The sequence below is a fragment of the Lindgomyces ingoldianus genome (genome assembly GCF_010093535.1).
Source record: "Lindgomyces ingoldianus strain ATCC 200398 unplaced genomic scaffold BDR25scaffold_8, whole genome shotgun sequence".
NCBI lineage: Eukaryota > Fungi > Ascomycota > Dothideomycetes > Pleosporales > Lindgomycetaceae > Lindgomyces > Lindgomyces ingoldianus.
In genome coordinates this window covers 790,295-808,688 of record NW_022985169.1, presented here as the reverse complement: position 1 = coordinate 808,688, position 18,394 = coordinate 790,295, and the positions used below count along the sequence as shown (strand labels likewise).

Below are 18,394 nucleotides of genomic sequence, written 5' to 3'. Positions count from 1 at the left end.
ATAAAGAAAAGAAGGTAAAGAAAAAAAAAAAACCTTATTATATATACCTTCTTACGCACCTGCCTATGCAAAGATCCCACACTATTCTAGCATAAAACTCTACATAAAATAGTTTATACACTGCTAAATTACTTATAAGGCAAGCGCATAAAGGCTAGATAATAATAGCCTAAAACACTTTATACTATTTATAAAGCTATCTATATAGCGCAACTAGCCTATCTTAATATATAGCATTACTAAGGCAAGTCTTAATAAATAGAGTAAAGTAAAGGTAAAACATAATTAGATAAACCTACATAGATAAAAGAGAGGTAACGCGTACAAAAAGTAACTCTTTAGATAAAAAGAAAAGTTACTAGTGTCTATATACAGCAGCAGCGTTGTGGCCTAGATACAAATAATTACGCACAAGCAGGATTACGTATCTATGTTACATAATGCTTGTGCGTAAACCTCTGTGCGCGAACATCTAGATATCCCCCTTTTCCTCTGTACAGAGAAAAGATAAGAGTAATAAAACTAGAAACATATTGCTTTTACCTTACCTACCTTGTACACTGTGCACACTGTACACCACTCTTACTCTTGCTACTTAAGTGCTTATACTATAAGCAGCTAGCTGTTAGAGCCTATTTAACAAGATTTCTTATATTTACTACTAGACTTTATGTTGCTTAACTAGATTTTAACTTTACTATCTAATTCCTCTAATTCTAATTAGTCTAAATCTAGCTCTGCTTCTAGCTAATTAGCCTAGGTAATTAATAGTAGAAGATTATGCTGTTTTTTAATTTTATAACTATATTTGCATAGCTAGCTAATAAAGTTCTTTATCTTGCTAATAGTATTAGTTATACCTGCTACTAGACTTTGCATAAGTTAGGAACGTCTAGCTATTAACATCTAATAGACATTAACAGTATAGTTAAGATTTATGCTAATATTACTACTAGAATTATAGTAGCTTATAGCTAGAGTTAGAAAAGCTTACTTTTACTTTTAATAGTATTTTAAAGGCTTAAGTCTTTTATCTAGGAAATTATTTCTAGAAATCTTACACTTTTTAGGTGTAGTATTAATTAATTACTAATTACTACTAGATGTATATTCTATATACTATTAGAGTTTAGTAGAGTTAGCTGTGTATCTAACGCTTATAGTTATAGAATAAACACTTAGCCTTTTTACCTCTATAATAGCAGCATACGCACAAACTCTTAAGAAAGCCTTAAATAGTAATATATATTAGGAATTTCTTACTAGATGCTGCACATTATTTATAAAAAATTTGCTTAGCCCCTACTATAAACACCTAAATAGCCTTAGCGCTTTGTAATTTATTTATGTTTAAAGACATAGTAATACTATTACTATACTTATCTACCTATAGTTAAAGGTATACTAGCTAATTTTATAAAAACTAGTGTAATTTATAGAATGTATTAAAGAATGTTTTCTTATTTTAAACAATCTAACTATTTACTACTAAGTTAGTTTAGTAGTTGTCCTAAATAACCTTTTTACTATTAACTATAATAATTCTCTGTTTTTTAGATAAATTATATTTAAATAAGGCTGTATTTTTAGATTTATAAAAAAAATTAGTTTAAGCAGGTAAAGTGTAGCTAGATTTAGTAAAAGTTTAGTGTTATATAAAATCTTCTAGTAACTGCTATTTAAATTTAGGCAGGAAAAAACTTATTAAATTCTATCTTTATATTAGGTTTTCTCTAGCTAATTAATGCAGCTTTTAGAATATAAAAGCATACTTTAATTTTTAGTTTATGCTAGTATCTAGCTAATTTTAGTAGTTCTTCTGCGCTTTACTGTTGTTGTTATTGCTATTTTTTTTAATATTTCTACTTTTACTATTACTAGCTTTATTATTACTATTACTTTTAGTAGTATTTTTTTTATTTATATTATTATTATTATTTTATAGTTTTTTATTACTTAAACTAAACTATAACAAGTAACTATTACTTAAATAGTTATTATTATTTACTACTTAGTTATTATAGACATTATCTGTGTTTATTTTATTAAGATTAGCTATTAAAGTTGCTAGTTTTAGAGGTTTCTTACTAGTAAACTTAGTGTGTGTAGATTAAAGCGCTTAAAAACATTAGCATCTAGGACAATTTTATAGTATATAGCTAGATTATTATTAGAAGTTAGTAGTTACTTTACTAGACTTAGCTTTTTTAGTTTCCTTACTATTAAGATTACTAAGGCTTAGGCAGAGAGTGTTAGGCCTGTTTACTGTCTAATGTTAGTTATATTTTATTATCTGCTAGCATTAGACTAGCTATATATACTTACTCTTACTTATTATTAACATAGAGCCCTTTGTTAAAGTTTTATAGTTAAGTAAAGAAGTAAGAGAGGCAATTAGTAGACATATATTAGATGCTGGCCTGTGCGCTAAGCGAGACGCCTGATTATGTCATCCAAGCTTCCGAAAAGGAAGGCTAATACCTGCTCGTCACACCCCAGCTCCAATCTGAATCCTTCCACAGCTCTGTGGCCTTTGGGAAGTGACTTCTTCCTTCGTGGGAGTCATGAGGCTGAAAAATAACTACGAAGAGACCCGCAAAAATCATAAATATTACTAGGCCGACTTTAATCCATCCTAGGATATTTTGGATGCGTATTCCGAGCTTGAGGAAACATCCATGGATGATGGTTATGGCCGTGAGGAGACTAACGGCAAGCGATTTTCGAACAAGATCGCTAGCTTCGATGTCGAAAGCGAAAAGAGTGTATTGGCTAAAGACAATACAATTGCTGGCGGTAAACCCTAAGAGTACTGCTTGGACTGCCACAAGCGTTGATGCTAGAAACCGAGGTTTCCTATACGTATATTCGAGATAGACCTTGCCTGTGTTAGCAAACGCGCTCTGGTGATGCTTTCAAGCCTACCTTTTCTCCTCCAGATCGCGGCAAAGCACACCCGTATTCCAAAGAAACTGCAAGCCCGCAAGCAGCGATTATAGCACCCACAATCCAAAGAGAAAGACTCAATCCCACGCTCCGAACTGATTTAACTATTGCTCCAGGCGTCGCAAAGATGCCGCTTCCAATGACGCGTGAAATCACCAGAATGTAGGCGGATCGCCAACCGAGTGTTCGGCCTATTATTGACGTCTCGGGTAAGACGTCATCTTCGATCGAGCGATTTATCTCGGTGGCTGTGGTGCTTGATTCTTCATCGTCTCCGAATAAAGTTTTGGCGCTCCCTGACGAGGATTCTGATCGAGACAGGAGAGGTCGCTCCTCGTCCGATGACGAAGCCATATTGCGCAAACGCTCTTCCCCACAAGGAACGTCGCGCTCCAGATACTCTTGAATAGAATCAAAGAAGCTCATAAAGGAAAGGGAAGTCGTGTCTTCTCTACACTCCCTAGCTTCTGGTTGTGGGCAACACTCATATCGAACGGACTGGCAAGAAATGTCGCTGGACAATTGTCAGCAGGTCACCTCATTCCAGCAATGGATGTCGTGGAGTTAGGGCCCCAATAGAAGGAAGACAGAGGCGTCTATATATGAATATTTGATTGGTGCCCTGACAACTGTGTGACAGTTCCAAATAGCACGCCATCCATAGCACGATTGACGAAAGGATCTACAAGACTAAATGAGGGACATGCAAGACATAAAATTTGAACCTGAAGCGAGTCGCACTAACTCCAGATGGGAATATAAGCCAAGGGATTTTAAAAAGGAGCCATTGAGCTGGCAATGAGAAGTGCCGGAGAATGCATGTAATTATCACGTGATTTGTATGAGACCCTGAATGTCGATACTTTGAAGCCTGAGAAGCTTCGTCAATTAATAAGCTAAGAATATTACTAATACAGGAGAAATACATAGCAGTAGATTTGGATGCGAGACGATGAGATACTGAAAATGATGCTGCCAAAATTGCGGGAGAGATGCATACGCGATTGGGGTATTGCAACCGTTACCAGGCCGTTGCCAAGTGTAATGTACACAATCCAGCCCAATTGAGCCGGAGAATATCATCAGAAACACACAAGAACTAAAGATTTACACGCGTAGCAAAATAAAATAATAATAGCAAGATATAGCTGGAGATGCTGAGGTATGGCAATGGATGACGGCAATAGAATCACAAGCAAGCGCCATTCATAAAGTAGTGTTCATTCTCGATGGGAACTCCTGCATGGGTGGTATTAAAACATTCTCACTCCATACCAAAGATCGTTGATTTCCGCCCCAGTCTTCGTGTTCGTCTTCAGATGAAGATATGTCGATTAATTTTTGAGGGGAGGATACCCAAAGTCCTAAAGTTGTCAATTTCTCTTGGAGGATTCTGATGACTGCTGGATTGCCGCCTCTGAAAGAGGCAAGGAGAGAAGACAGTGAGTGAATTAGGTCTCTTGGACCGATCCAAAAATGCGATTCGTGATTAATGGCAGGCACACAGATCATAACATCGGCGAGCGAATTAGCGATGTCAAAAAGTTTGGTTTCCTACAAATGTTTTAGCATATATAGCGTTATGTGAGAGCGGGATCACTCACCATCCCCGGCCCATGAGCTTCTAGGCTTTCTCTTGACAGACTGCTCATATATCTAAGAACATTCTGCGCGACCTTTGCCGGAAACGAGAAGGAGAATTCATCATTCTCATTCGTGGACCTTAGATTAGTCACACTTAAGGCATGTTGCCACAGGAAAACTCGCATCCATTGCTGTGTGATCGAAATATCTGCACGCTGGATTTCATTGTTCAAACTCTGTGATGCAACATCATCGTTAAGTTGTTGTTGTGCCAATGCAAGAGCTTGTCTTGCGCCGGAAGGACCTGCGGTAATACTTCACTATGAGTCAGCTTTCGAAGGTGTGGAACACGTTTTGAAACGCACGTCATGTCGAGGATGTTGAAGAGACGGCAGAGCTGAACGAACGCGGGAGTCACGGTACCATCCTTCAAATCTTCTAATGGAGGTAGGTCAGGCGCTCGTCTTAACATGATGGGCATGTCATGTTGGATGGAGTGTGCCCTGATCTGTTGTTAGCAGGTGCCGGTCTTCTAGGGTCAATTTGGTACCTTTCTGTTATGAACAAGAGCCAATATATCCTCAAGTTATGTTGCTGTTGTTCAACGTCTATTGGCTGATAGTACGAAAGCTGATGCAGCCCAATCATGTGCGCCTTTGTGATAGCTTCGCCAAGAAAGACTGTCGATGCAGACATTCGCCCAATGTTCGCGGAGTACACGTGGAGGAAAAAGCTGCTTAACAACGACCATATTGTCACATGTTCCATATGGTCAAAGGCCTTCCGCGCACGCTTCGCTTCCATTTCAAAGAGTCCGCTGGAAATTCGGTAATGCCCTTCGACTGCACTCCCAGATTCAGCATCGATCTGGAACTGGCTGATGGTGGCAGCGCATACAGCCATAGAGAGACCATATGCTTCCATATCTTCTTGGTGAGTCAGAATTCGAGCCAAGAGTGCTTCTGTGTCTACAACTGGCCATATAGCATAACCTCTGGTTTGGTAGATGTCGAGGTAATGCCCTACTGAAGAAATGGATATCCTCTCGGGTTCCCTCTGGGCACCGGGAAATGTTGGACTTGCTATGGTATCTGGCCAGTCGATACCATTCAACCTCGCATCATAATCCGGATCACTTGTCGGCGGTAACGAATCCAAAAGAGGAAAATCAATTATGCTTGGGCTTCCATCGTCAATACTTGCTTCGCTCTCGCTCCTTGACCGGCCTATATCTGACCTATTGCGTTCCTGAAGCCTTCGAATTGCAGCTTCAGTCGTTCGCCGCGGTCCCTTTGGTCCAGATTTTCCGTGCGTCTTGAGATACGTGCACTCCCAAGATGCTGCTATACACCGTGAACATGGGTGATCGCCGTTGCACCTGACCTTGCGAACAGAGCAAGGATCACAAGCCCTCCGGGTACCTTTCCGCGGTGCCATCTTCTAGGCTGAATACCGCTCTGTGCGAGTCTCGAAGCAAGTGCTTGGAAAGCACTTAGCGTAGTGGAAACCGTTAATCCGTCATGGCACATCAACAACAGCGCAGGGAACAGCCAGCCAGGTTGCGACGGGTAGAGAGTAAACCGGAGCAGAGAATCAGGAATTTAGGAGTGTGCTGCAAACTGATGTTGTCAAGACAAGGTTCAGTGGAAAATGTGACGTTGAGGGGTGAAAAGTGGGGATCGGCTCCACTTCGGGACGCCCCTTCCCACTTTGAGTGGGTCTACCTGCGTCCACTAGGGTGGGCATGAGATGTAAGTGGTGGGTCTGCATTCGGGATACCTAAGGCTTGCTTGTTCGCCATGATATCTACTAGTTACCTTGTTTGGTCGTCTGTCTTCACATAAAGCCTTCAATGGAATTGATTTCTCTTGATAATTCATTGGCCTGGGTCTCTGCACAATTTTCACTCGTATGTGGGCCGTTTTCGGGAGGTTGCATCCAGGAAAGGGAGCTAGGATCTAATGCCAATTATACAGTCACCACACACCATTATCAAGCGCGATATAACGCCTTATCTCCGTTATTAAACTCTTCGCCCCGTATTCCCTCCTCTACACATCCTGGAGTTCTCATGCCCTTGGATCGTAGTAGATTGGCATCTGAATTCGAGCCATTTCTAGTGGCGCTCGGTGAATGACTGATAGCGATTCTAAGACGAATGAACATAGTACCACCTACATGCTCCTATATCCAGGATAGACGTGAGGATCTTTTGTAAATAATCTAGATGCCATTATCTTGGTTATGCCGAGCTGCGATGTTCTGATGATCATGGGACTTTGCATGTTTTCGGAAGCAGTCGCTATGTTCAAACAGTCACAGCTTTAGTTTTCAACAACCACCTAAGCTACTCCTGGTGAGGAATACCCTCTTATTTTAATTTTGGCTTGATTTTGCTTCCTACTATCTTGTATTCTAGGAGTCTTCGGGGACGTTCTACCCTGCTATATGCTACTCCTACAACTTGAATAAAGCTTGATTATGAGAGAAGAATGGGTGCCGTAATTAGAGAACCACACCGGCGTTTACGACATACAAACCATCTTTCCAAGGTAGTGAGGGTAGGAAGTTTCCAGCCATTGCTCAGAGAGCATCGGGTGAAATTCTCGCCGTTACATCGTGAGCTTGGCATTGATAGCCCAAAATCATCGCATGTATATCATAGGAAAGTGAACTATAATAATTACACTGCTGTAGAGCTCCGTTTGGAACTTCTAGCTTTTGGAAGCTTTCCTCATAAGTCGCTTTCTCCACCCTCGCCACACATTCCCTCCGTTAGCTTCGCTCCGGAAATCTTGATCTAAAGTAGGTTGCTAAATAGCCCAGAGACACTTTGAAGGAAAAGATCAGCTGATAGCCTTCCTCAAATTTACACAAGATCCCGTCGCCATGTCTAAGGCGACACCAACTCTGGTGGAAGATATCTGGGCTACACTCGAGGAAAGCGAGGCATGCCTTTTTACTGAATTTTCTGAGACAAATAAGACCATTGCTGAGAACATGAAGGTCAACGTCTAGAACGAGAGGGTTATCGCTAAAAGAGATGATTTCGTCACTGAGAAGGGTAGACTCATTGCAAAACAACAAGATTATCTAAGATATAAACAAGGTGGAAGAGCTTGTAAGGACGTCGAAGGCGCTGTAGCCTAAGAGTTTGGATAAGAGTGAACAGGTCGGTCTACAGGAGGAGCAAGAGATTAAGAAGTATATCCTGGAGCATTTCTAAGAATTCATGAGACGTGAAATGGGGTTTGATTGCTGAATCTGCGGGCTTTGTCACTTCGTGCACTGGTATGCTTCGACTCAGTGAATGAGTATCTCCAAATCACGTGAGTGATCGGCAGTGTGTCAAAAAGGCCTATCAATTTGAAGGCAAATTTCATCAAGGCCCTATATCTCGTCAAACTCAGTTCCTATGACATTACCTAGCGCCTTGTTAGCAATATTTATCGTACCCCAAAACCCATGGTGACCAATAACTGACACGTGGGCCAACCTCAGATTACTCATGCAGCTTTCGTAACGCCCCACTCTCAATTAATAGCGTTAGTCACCGCTAATTGCTTTGCAGTTACTCCCTAAACAGAGATCTTGTAGATACGGAAGACGAGAAAATTTCTCTACTAGTAATAGCGTCGAAGTAAGGGGACTCGCCGATAAACCAGCGAGGGTAGCTTGGCAGACCTCTAATTTGGGAGAGTTTTCGGAGGCTTGAGAGCTTTATCTAGGATTTTGCTAGATTCGAGAAGCTACAGCGCTGAGACATGGCAATGGACTTCCTGCCCCGACTTGGTACTATCTATGATTCTTTTTTCCAAAAAATGCAGTACTTGGTGAATGAATACCACTACTTAAACCTTTCACAGAGATAATTTTTGCAGTAGTCATGTATGCCTCACAAAATAGTCACCTATTGCTAAGACTTACCCCTTTTCTTGAATATATATAGACCTCTAGGTACCCTCCTTTAGCAATCAATCCAATCCCTCATGATTCCTGTGATCCTCCTACCCCAAAAGCTTCACAGATAACTATGGAAAGTTTGACGCTGGTGGCTTGGTATAGGTATCTATTTCACGCAATGAATAGTCTCTATCAGATCTGCACTTTTCGAATGTAAGCATTTTGCTGAAGCGGACTGTACCACCAACATGATCCGGAAGGAGTAAGTGAAGCGCGGTGGGTTTACCTGTAGCCTTAAGCCGTCTAATCTAGGAGTACAATAATAATCTAATAAAGATCTTTTGGACCGTACTAGGACCATTCCTCTCTTTCCGATATCAAAATGCCGGCGTCATGTTCGCGCGAGTTTCCTGACCATTCCGAATCCCCTTTCGCCACTCCATTCATAACATTGTACCTAGCATTGCATGTACTAAAATATAACTTGGAATACTGAAAATGCCCCTTAAAGCTTCGGTAATTTTTGGCCTAAAGTTATAGAGCTTTCAATGTTCAGAGCCCATGTTAGTCGATTTCAGCAAGTGATGATTGATACAGAGTACTTACTCTTGAGAAACCCTTCTATCTGAAAGGGGATTTGCTGCCAAGTATCGCGGATGAGCCTAGGTAGATGTGAATTATGCGGGCGTGACTGCCTTCGATGATTGATTTCGTTGTCTTTCGTGTGCAAATCTTCTCCGGTGTTCCGCTGACCGTAGTGGAAATAATTGCGTCGGCCATCACTCCCTATAAAAACGGCACGGATCAAAATGCACCAAACGTCGAGAAGATATTAATTGAAGCAATTGTTCAGAATATCACAAATCGTAGGAATTCTATGAGTGAGCTCATTAGTCTTCATTCCAAAGCACATGTTCTCCTAGAAACAAAGTTTGATGTCCTTAGGCATTCCTCGAAACCCGAGTCTACCTCCAGAATGTGGAAAGGTGATTGACAAGTACAAAGAAATGTGGCTATCATTCAGCGGTGTAAGTTGGTGCGCAATTGCAATGGTGAATACGCCTAAGATGAGGGTTGCTGGATCTCTCGTTACTGAGCTGTTGCTCCTGACCATTAACTTAAGGAGGACGACTCTTTCTGGTCTAGTGAGGAACAATTCACGGAGCTGGAGGTCATGCAGCAGCTGAAAGTACTAACTTCAGCTCCTGTATTTATATATTCACTGCCAAAGGCTTGGAGATATGCATAGACCAAGGGAATAATTGGCGCAGTTGTCACTAACGAAAAGGCTACGTCGGTGGGAACATGTTGCGGGGGTCATGGATAGATGACACCATAAGAGCTGCAGTTGCGACATCACTTCTGTCCTCCAGCGGAGTTTCACAGACGACCTGAACCTAACCTAAATATCTACCAGGGAAATTTAGTCCTTAAGAATGGAGTTGTCTGATTGCTGCTTCTATATAGATTGGGAGGAAGGACTGCTGCTTAATGTCTGGGGTGTCAGCCCGGGTGTCAGTAAGCCAACGTTGCTATGAGATTCCTAGCCTTGTAGGAAGCAGCATCTCGTCCCTGCCTCTCTCTTATTCTTATCATTGTTTTCGAAGGTATGGGCCGGCTTGTGAAAGAAAGTCTCCGACCTAAGGATTGTCAAAAGGTGAGTTCCAAGCGAATATTTTGCATTAGGCTTACCTTATGAAAACATGTAGTATTCGCTTTCGCATCCCTGACAGACTCGCCAACTGTATAATCGTACGCCTGTCCCGTATGTCGATCGCTGGCAGGGACCTTTAAGGTATCGATGGCCCGTCTCTCTGTTTTAGGTAAAGTGGCTACATACGCTAGGAACTCGTCTATTGCATCACGACTTGGTCCGGCGTCATCGCTCTGGTCTAGGACCATAATACGCCCAAGCTTCACAATCCAGTCAATAGTTGCTGGGCGAAACCCTTTGCGCATATGGTGTTGTGCTTCTTGCATCGGCCGCAATGGCTGTCCGAGGCGATGAGCGAGGATGGATTGAATATCAGACTCAGAGAATAGGTGCTTGCTGAGTGGATTCCGCATTACGCCCGAATTGGAAGAAAGCGCTTGAACTAGCTCTTCTATGTCCCATGCATAGTTATCCTCGGTCACGAAAAAGTTCTCTCTCGGAATGCTGGAGATGGGCTCTTGAGTGATCATGGTCGTCGAGTTGACATATTTCTTTTGCAAGAGCTCTCTTTCCGCTGTTACAAACGCGGCTGATATGGCCTCGGACATTGACACAGGGAGGGCGGCCTCTATCAACGTCTTTCTCTTTACTAGTCTGCTGCGTATCGTGTCTGTGTCCGGGGGCGGGGTTTGAATCTTCATCCAATATGCCAACATCTCGAAATCTTCGATCAGCATTTCCCGAGCCCTGGATTGATTCGCGCTGATATTTCTTGCTGCTTCACGAGCGGACATGGGCTCAGCAAGGGGCACCGCACTGCTCACGCGACCGCTTGCAATGAGCTTAAGGTTCTTCAGCATCTCAACTTGTTCGGGCGTGCTCGTTGCAATCGGATTTAGTTCTTCGAAAAGTATAGATGCTTCTTGCTTCAACGACGTGTATCCATCTTCGAGTTCCTTCTCCATGAGTGCCCATTGCTCAGTGGTGTAGCAAGAAGGTGCCGGTAGACGTTTTGCTTGAGCACGAGGTTCATCGGTTGTAGTTTTGTATCTGGATTTTAGATATCTCTTCGCATGTTCGTTGTAGGCGTCGAGTTGCAGAAGATTTGTCGCAATGCCAAGCGCCATATCATTAGCTTCGAGGTCGATCCATGCTTCGAGGAGCCTTTCGTGGACATTGATATTGGATGGATCGATTTCGAGGGTGTTGTATAGATCGACTAGGACGTGGGTTTCGGAACTCATGATTGACGATAAAGGCTCAAAGACCGAAACCCTGCTTCATCTCCCCAACATTCACGGTCATGCAGACCCAAGACATCAAGCAGTGCAGGCTGACCAAGCTAGACGCTGTAAAATACGTCGAGCTTGTGTTCAAATACGATACTGCGCTAAGAGGGCGCTATGGATGCAGGGAACATCAGGTGGACATCATGTGGCTTGCTCGCCGAATGCTGCCTATTCCATCCATCGATGCTCCCTAACTATTACCGAATCCGGTGAAGAAGGCAACTGGAATTTTGCAGTCTCTGTTTGGTTGTCGTATCGACTTGCAGATTCCGGCGATCGTCTCGCCAGACACAGTGTATGACGTTTCGTCGTGAGCCCTGCCGGGGCTGAGGCTCGCCTATCAAATGCCGCTATAAAGCACGCTTCTACATTCGCACCCAACGAGCGTTTCCACTTTTGTCATTCCGCATTGAATTTGTTTCCTATTTACGCCTCCGCTTCTGACACTGCCACCCGGCATGCATCTCCATCACAACCTGGGAGGGAGAAGCTCCGGTCGTTTCCGTGATATCTCTCCCCACGCAAACGTTTCCTACAGCCTTCACCTTCTCAAATCTGCCTTGCCACGTATCTGCATTTTTTAACTTCTCCAAAGAATTACGTATAAGCCCTCCTTGCTGGAGCACGCACGTGACTTTCCTTGCTTTCAAGTGCCTGGGTGGGTTGGTATCATGTGAGAGTCTTGGGAATCTTAGGAATGTCGCAGGAAAATAGCTCGTCAGTGCTTATGAAACTCCACTTCTGTAAATTCACAAGCTTCATGGAGCAGTAAACACTATGAAGTGGCCACCTTCGCGGCTCTTCAACTCAAGATCCAAGCACACTCCTGTCCCTCCGGTTACAGTTTCGGCTCAAGTTCTGGACTTAAATTCTTCACCACCTCAGAGAGCGCCAGATTCAGTTCATCGCGCGAACTGGCATCGAGAAGTCAAAGCATGTCGCCCATTGCACGAATATCTGGCCACAGGCCAGAACCTCGACATCTTGTCCTCTTTAGAAATGGTTAAAACCATCACACGCGACTACCTTTATCAACAGGAAAGCGTCGCCCTTCAATCCCCGGAGTGTGATGCGCTATTGAATCTTTTGATCCGGGAGCACGCCTTTGCCGATCATTCACAGAGAGATATTGCCGTGGCATCATGCCTCCATGTGCTCTCTATTTCAGCAGCCCATAGACACTTTACCTATTGCCTCCAAAACAATGTGCAGAGATACATCAGGCTCCTAGTCCTAGCTCAACGGATCAATACCGACTTCCTGCCACCCGATACGATATCTTTTGTTCAATCTTTAAGCTGGTTGACATCTGGAAATGGGTCCCCTTTAGAAGATCTCCAGAATTTCCGCCAAGTTATCGAGAAAATAGGAACGACGGATGTTTGGGAGTTGACACCAGTTACAATGGTTCAAAAACTTCTGACGAACACAGACTGCAGCTCTCGAATACAAGGCCATGTCCAAGATCTCCTCCAAAGTCATCGTTACCTCAGCGCAATCAAAGCTCTAGCTTGGCTGAAGTCCGTTCAAAGCTTTCCTAATAACCAGGACGCCGGTGCTATGCTGGACGAAGTTCTCCCTGGCTGGCATTACCTCCGCTTGTGGGAGCCAAAGATATCCCGCATTACTCAGTTCGAACAAGGCAATTTCAGCGAACAGCAGAGCCAAAAACTTGTTCATATCCTTACCCTAGAAGGACCAGATACAATTACATGGCAAAAGCCGTCTCTTGCCAAGGTCGATCTGGGACACCGCCAGAATCCAGCTTGTCGATTAAGCTCAACAGAAGCTGAATGTATTCTGGATCTCCTTTACAGTTGCCAGCGCTTGGGCACAAATGCGATTGATCTATTCATCTGCCTCTGTGTGGATGACACCCTCGAAGAATATGAATTTGGCCCGGACTTTGTGAAGGATGCAATCGCAATTGGAGACGATATTTGCTGCCTCAATGCCCGAATTCTTATAGAGGGGGCACAAGATGGGGTCACTGTGAGCCAGCGGTTGAGCAGTTTCACAAAAGCGTTGCCTGCCGTGAAGAGCCTCGGCCCTCACTGGTTTGATCGGCCGCCTTTGATCCAAGCATTCGGCAGGGTTGAAACTACGATGTCGAAAGCGCAGGAAGCCTTCCACAAATCTTTGGAAACTGGATCGGGAAGACATATGGGAATGCTAATCCACGGCTATGGAGACGCTATTCTGAAGGCACCTTTCGTCCACGTGACCTTATCTGGTCAGTTTCTCTCAAAGCTACGGCAATTTCCTACCCGCGACACTCTCATGGCTGTTTTCGAACGCATTAGAAAGAGCTCTAGTCAGATTCCAATCGAAAATTGCCGGTTCAAGTCATACTTAGCATCAGCATTGGGGGGAAGACTATTGGTTTTAGACCATTCTATTACTATGGCGGCTATACAAAACGAGATAAAGTTCTGGAAACATCCACCCGACACAGCGAGAAAGGATCTAGCACGTGCTCTAGAGAAGGTTAAAACCGTGCGTTACTCCCTTTACACGTCCTGGCTTCTAGTCATTCTGCGCGAGGACGATCAATTTATAGGCGAAGTGAAGCATATCATGATGGGTGAAATGGAGCAACGCGTTTTGCGGCTGGCAAACTACTTAGCCATTCGGCGAAAATTCAATCAAATGCGGGACGAAACATGGCTTCTTCTCTTTGCTTCTCTCATCGAGGATCGAGGGCCGACTTACCTACAGAAAATGGCCGATTCAATGCCGGTGACGGGCTTCGAAGAGCTGATCTCTAACCTGTCCAAACTTGTGGAGTCAGTTCGCGGAAGCCTTCCTCAATTTGGAGCAGGGCTGACCCAGGAGCAGCTTGACTGGTGGGAGACGTTATCTCAAAGAAGAGATGCCCTTCAAACGCTTTTCGGAAACCGAGGCCAAACGATGAATCCAAAGTGGTTATACTTTCCGCCTTCTCCACGCAAGATAATTGGACTACTAGACGCTCTAGGAGCTGCCAATACATCCCATTCTATCTATACTCAAGTGTTACCGTTCCTCTCGCAAAACGGAGATAATATCCTGGACTTGTGCGATTGCATAGAATCACTCAAGACGACATCCGCTTTCGGTCAGGACATATTTAAACGCCAAATCACGCGGTACCAAAATAAGGGAGACAAGAAATTGCCCGGAGGCATTCTTAAGGCCATCATTCAAATATGGACTCGAGAAGGTAGTCAACTTACTTCTCCCGACCGACTCGCTTTGGCCTTCCTTGAGAAGCTGCTACAGTTGCCAACCTCGTTCCCACCTTCAGCCCTACACACGCTGAGACAACTCTTTGAGGCAGACCACAATGAATTGATGGAACGAGCAAGGAGCCTGGAAAAATTGCGCTTGCAGTTACATCAGTCCAATTCAAATCGGGTTGCCGCCATCCTCAGGCGCCTTCAGATAGAAAACACCAGCCCTGGTCGTGCAACGCAGGGAAATATCCCAGAAGAGATTGCAGATGCTGTGGAGGCTATTGGTGAGGAAGAGTACGAGATTTCGTTCCCACTTACAGGGCTCAATGATGTTCAACGCGCTGCTAAAGGGATATCACCAAATTCTCGTCTTTTGCTTGTTCGACTCTCGATTAGAAGCGGTACTAGAGCCAATGGACCAACCTTTTGCATTCACTTTTCACCTAATGAAGAAGGTGGACACACACATGGCCCTTGGGCCATCAAAGACGCGACGTTGCCCAACGGCGCGATATGCACGACTCGCCCAACGCTTTTTACATATCATCTGGGCCGAATCATCCATAAAATGCTGTCAACATCACCAATTCGCCTTCCAGCTATCTACTCTTGCGTAGCAAGTCTAGTCTCTTCTGCGCCAGACACATGTCTGGTATGCACGCAAGGCATGGGTATTCGGCTCTGGAAGCCATCCGCTTGTTCTCGAAATTGCTCTCTCGTGCTCCGAGCTGCACCATTGGAGGTCCGACTTCATAACATGTTAATCAACCCAAAAGCGATCGACCTCCTCCTCACCTCCATCTATGCAGCTTCATCAGAGTCCCAGTCGATGCAATTGCTTCCCTACTGCCCCGTGGCGCTCCCGAGTATCAAGGCCGTTATTGACTCCATGCCAATGTTAGACGGCCTACAGACGGCAAGCGATCTACGTACAGCTATACGGGGAAGTGATACTTATGGTAAAAATAGGGAGGACCTTCTATCTTGGCTTTGTATGAGATTCAGGGGATTCATGCTGTCCGTTCCAGATGGGTTCAAGGTTCCCAGCCTCGGGGTAAACACTGAGCAATTCCTAATCGTGAATTCCAATCACGAAAGGGAAAAGGGATTTAATGCACATTACACATCTGGCGGAGGAAGTACAGTCGTATTCCATGGTACACGCGCTTCGAGATTATTCCCTATCCTAATCGACGGCCTTCGGATCGCTAGAAATGGAAATCTGAGGCTTAATGGTGCTGCTTACGGCGAAGGAATTTACTGTGGAAACGACATGCAAACATCATGGGGTTTCTCTGGTACCACAGGACAAAGCTGGCGCAATAGCACGCTCAAGAATATGAACGTCATGCTGGGGTGTGAGTTAGCGCCCGCAACTCCAGGCACGCATGGCAGCATTCACGTCGTCACAGATGAGAATCGCCTGTTGGGGCGATATGTGTTTCTATTGCCACAGACATTTCGGCCTCCGATTCGCAGTCATGTCGAGCCTGCGATGATGACGGGTTTTGCAAAGTTGAGGTCGGGACTACAGGCATAGGGTGCCATTTATTTAGGAACCGGGGATCTTTTTATATCTATTTGTACCTTCTGTAAACATAAATATATTTCCTGCATATTTACAAGAGCCCAGTTGTCAATTCTAGCGGAAGTTCCACCAGACTATATGCTAGCTTGACTTCGATGTAGTGATGTGCAATAGGTCCGAGTTGCGGCAACTGGTTATCGATAGGCTCTATTCAAACATGAAATCTGAAAATATACCCCGAAGTTGCTTGTTTTCCCTTTCAAAGAATTCACCGAAATACGAGCAATTCCCTGCTTCGCCTGTAATTATTATAAACTAATGCAAAGGGAAGCTTACATGGCCTTCATGGGATGACCAGTGCTCCTTTGTTGCAACAACCGGAAATTCTTCTAATGGGGTGATGTTGGAAACGTCTTTGAAGAGTTTTCTTACTGCCCTTTTTCTACAGCAGTAAGGTTACGCTTTAGGACCGGAGGATCTCCTACGTTTGTTGTTCTAGGCTCAATATAAATCAGGTCTTGCGAAAGTTTCTCTAGTAGTACAGGAGAAATGAGCTCTGAATAGAAGGATGTCTTGATATGGCGCTATCATTTACGCGTGCGGTATCCTGGGCCACGAATGGGGTATTGAAGAGTTGGCAGCTTACGAATCCGGTCCATTCCACTTGTAAATTGGCTCCCAGCCTTTATAGATGGCCCGAAGCCTTTTCACTTCATTCTTGACTTGAAACCCTTGCTGCGCTTGTTCTACCTCATCAAGTATTGTTGTGATCTGAGGAGCGGTTTTCTTTTCATGATCCGTCAACTCATTGATTCTTCTCAAAACGAAGTCTCTCACAAAATTAATGGCCTCTGTTTCTTCTTGAACCAACGGGTCCACATCCTCCCCACATGGAATAGCTTTTAGTATTGTAGCCGCAAAGGACACACTAAAGAGATGATAAGTAACATTCCTTGCTCGAAGGATATCTTGGAGATGCCTGGGATGCCTATCCAGCTGGCCGACGATTACGACTTCGCAAAACGAGCGAATCAACAGTGCTACATACGCTAGCACTAACCATTCTTGTTCCTGGATATTTTAGTTAGTATACGGTTTAGTTAATTGCAATGGCAGCTCACTTGTTTGTAAGGTCGTTCATGCCTAGGTTTGCGTTCATTCGCATCAATCGCAGACCCCATTGCCCCAAACGATACTACGAACTGAAATGCAGTAAAAGCGATTTCAAAGCCGTTCTTTGCCTTCGCGATGCTGTTGATAACGTGCAGGTCGGCGAAATACAACCATGAAATCGCCAAGGCAAATCTTAAGCACACGTGATATATGCCGATGAACCATAGCGGGCAAACCAGCATCCAAAGAGCTCGATGTTCACTCTTTCCCCGCAATATGTGGTATCGAATAACGATCTTTAATGCACCCCAGAGAACGAAGATATCCGATATTACTCGAATAATGCTGAAAAAGCAGTCGGACAGAATATACGCGTAGGTTACGACTGCATTAGCCTGGCGTACAACCATGTCAATCCAATTGAGGATACACCAACTGCAATGTGTCAACAAAATCAATGAAAGGGGATTTGGAAGAATCTACCATGAGAGCAGAATCATTCCACAGTGCAACGTCTTAGCATGTGCCCAAGCCTTGGATCTTCTTAGAATCGCAAAAAAAGTGCATACAATGATGAATGCTGTAGCTAGAGCATCGAACACCAGTACTCCAACCCCGAAACCAAAGGTTTTCGAGGGGAGTGAATGAAGTCCTCTCATGACTTGATGTGCTTTCAGGAAATTTCTAGACCGAAAGGCGAGGCTAGTCACAATACTTCGAATCTCACACTCGACAGGGCGTCCGCATGGGTTGGTCCTCAGTTCAGAGAGGTGCGGGGACATCAAAGACCCCGAAACCCCACACGCGCTCAAGGCTGAAGCCTTGCAAACTGCGAGCCTCATTGCAAGGCAAACATCCGGTGAGTCGAAACGCGTTATCAACGCCTCATGCATGTTCGTGTCACCCTGCATTTCAGCTCGCTTGTGGCGCACAACCGAAGACTGCTTGCAGGGTTACCACGTCACAAAATGCGTTGACAGTCGTTTCCTGATCCGAGCGATGAATTTATGCATTAAAAAGTTATCAGGTAACAGTAATTAGGTTTGTGGGTTGCTCCCCCAAGATCATTTGTTCAATATAGGCCCGAGTTGTTTTGGGCAGATATTTATGGAACCATGTGAAGCATCCATAAAAAAAAATCAAGTTCCTTTAAGAGTTTGAG

At 44.2% G+C, this 18,394-nt stretch overlaps 7 protein-coding genes across 7 annotated transcripts; 2 read left to right on the top strand and 5 right to left on the bottom strand.

The window, feature by feature from the left end:
• Positions 1-2,474: 2,474 nt before the first annotated feature.
• Positions 2,475-3,300, bottom strand: BDR25DRAFT_217407 (uncharacterized protein; the record flags this gene model as incomplete). Its single annotated transcript, XM_033684907.1, has 2 exons — positions 2,475-2,879; positions 2,926-3,300. The coding sequence occupies 2 exons, from the start codon at positions 3,298-3,300 to the stop codon at positions 2,475-2,477; spliced, it is 780 nt and encodes a 259-aa protein (XP_033550589.1).
• Positions 3,301-3,893: 593 nt separating this feature from the next.
• On the bottom strand, positions 3,894-6,154 carry BDR25DRAFT_281672 (uncharacterized protein). The gene is made up of 4 exons (XM_033687907.1): positions 5,081-6,154; positions 4,896-5,033; positions 4,551-4,845; positions 3,894-4,500 (listed from the first exon to the last, which is right to left on the bottom strand). The coding sequence occupies exons 1-4, from the start codon at positions 5,965-5,967 to the stop codon at positions 4,153-4,155; spliced, it is 1,668 nt and encodes a 555-aa protein (XP_033550588.1). The 5' UTR covers positions 5,968-6,154; the 3' UTR covers positions 3,894-4,152.
• Positions 6,155-6,366: 212 nt separating this feature from the next.
• On the bottom strand, positions 6,367-8,418 carry BDR25DRAFT_352242 (uncharacterized protein; the record flags this gene model as incomplete). The annotated part of the gene is made up of 14 exons (XM_033694996.1): positions 6,367-6,488; positions 6,518-6,560; positions 6,586-6,679; positions 6,709-6,832; positions 6,964-7,004; positions 7,050-7,154; positions 7,220-7,285; positions 7,361-7,599; positions 7,637-7,708; positions 7,770-7,943; positions 7,986-8,009; positions 8,132-8,254; positions 8,295-8,329; positions 8,361-8,418. The coding sequence occupies 14 exons, from the start codon at positions 8,416-8,418 to the stop codon at positions 6,367-6,369; spliced, it is 1,320 nt and encodes a 439-aa protein (XP_033550587.1).
• A 715-nt stretch (positions 8,419-9,133) lies between these two features.
• BDR25DRAFT_352240 (uncharacterized protein) lies at positions 9,134-9,828 on the top strand (the record flags this gene model as incomplete). The annotated part of the gene is made up of 4 exons (XM_033694995.1): positions 9,134-9,363; positions 9,398-9,604; positions 9,636-9,706; positions 9,761-9,828. 4 exons carry the CDS (start codon positions 9,134-9,136, stop codon positions 9,826-9,828), a joined length of 576 nt encoding a protein of 191 aa, XP_033550586.1.
• Positions 9,829-10,025: 197 nt separating this feature from the next.
• On the bottom strand, positions 10,026-10,695 carry BDR25DRAFT_281669 (uncharacterized protein; the record flags this gene model as incomplete). Its single annotated transcript, XM_033687906.1, has 2 exons — positions 10,026-10,073; positions 10,126-10,695. The coding sequence occupies 2 exons, from the start codon at positions 10,693-10,695 to the stop codon at positions 10,026-10,028; spliced, it is 618 nt and encodes a 205-aa protein (XP_033550585.1).
• A 695-nt stretch (positions 10,696-11,390) lies between these two features.
• BDR25DRAFT_392204 (uncharacterized protein) lies at positions 11,391-16,131 on the top strand (the record flags this gene model as incomplete). Its single annotated transcript, XM_033698192.1, has 6 exons — positions 11,391-11,456; positions 11,501-11,671; positions 11,708-11,880; positions 11,972-12,049; positions 12,091-12,144; positions 12,189-16,131. 6 exons carry the CDS (start codon positions 11,391-11,393, stop codon positions 16,129-16,131), a joined length of 4,485 nt encoding a protein of 1,494 aa, XP_033550584.1.
• Positions 16,132-16,712: 581 nt separating this feature from the next.
• Positions 16,713-17,340, bottom strand: BDR25DRAFT_124749 (uncharacterized protein). The gene is made up of 2 exons (XM_033683753.1): positions 17,241-17,340; positions 16,713-17,190 (listed from the first exon to the last, which is right to left on the bottom strand). The coding sequence occupies exons 1-2, from the start codon at positions 17,298-17,300 to the stop codon at positions 16,762-16,764; spliced, it is 489 nt and encodes a 162-aa protein (XP_033550583.1). The 5' UTR covers positions 17,301-17,340; the 3' UTR covers positions 16,713-16,761.
• Positions 17,341-18,394: the final 1,054 nt, after the last annotated feature.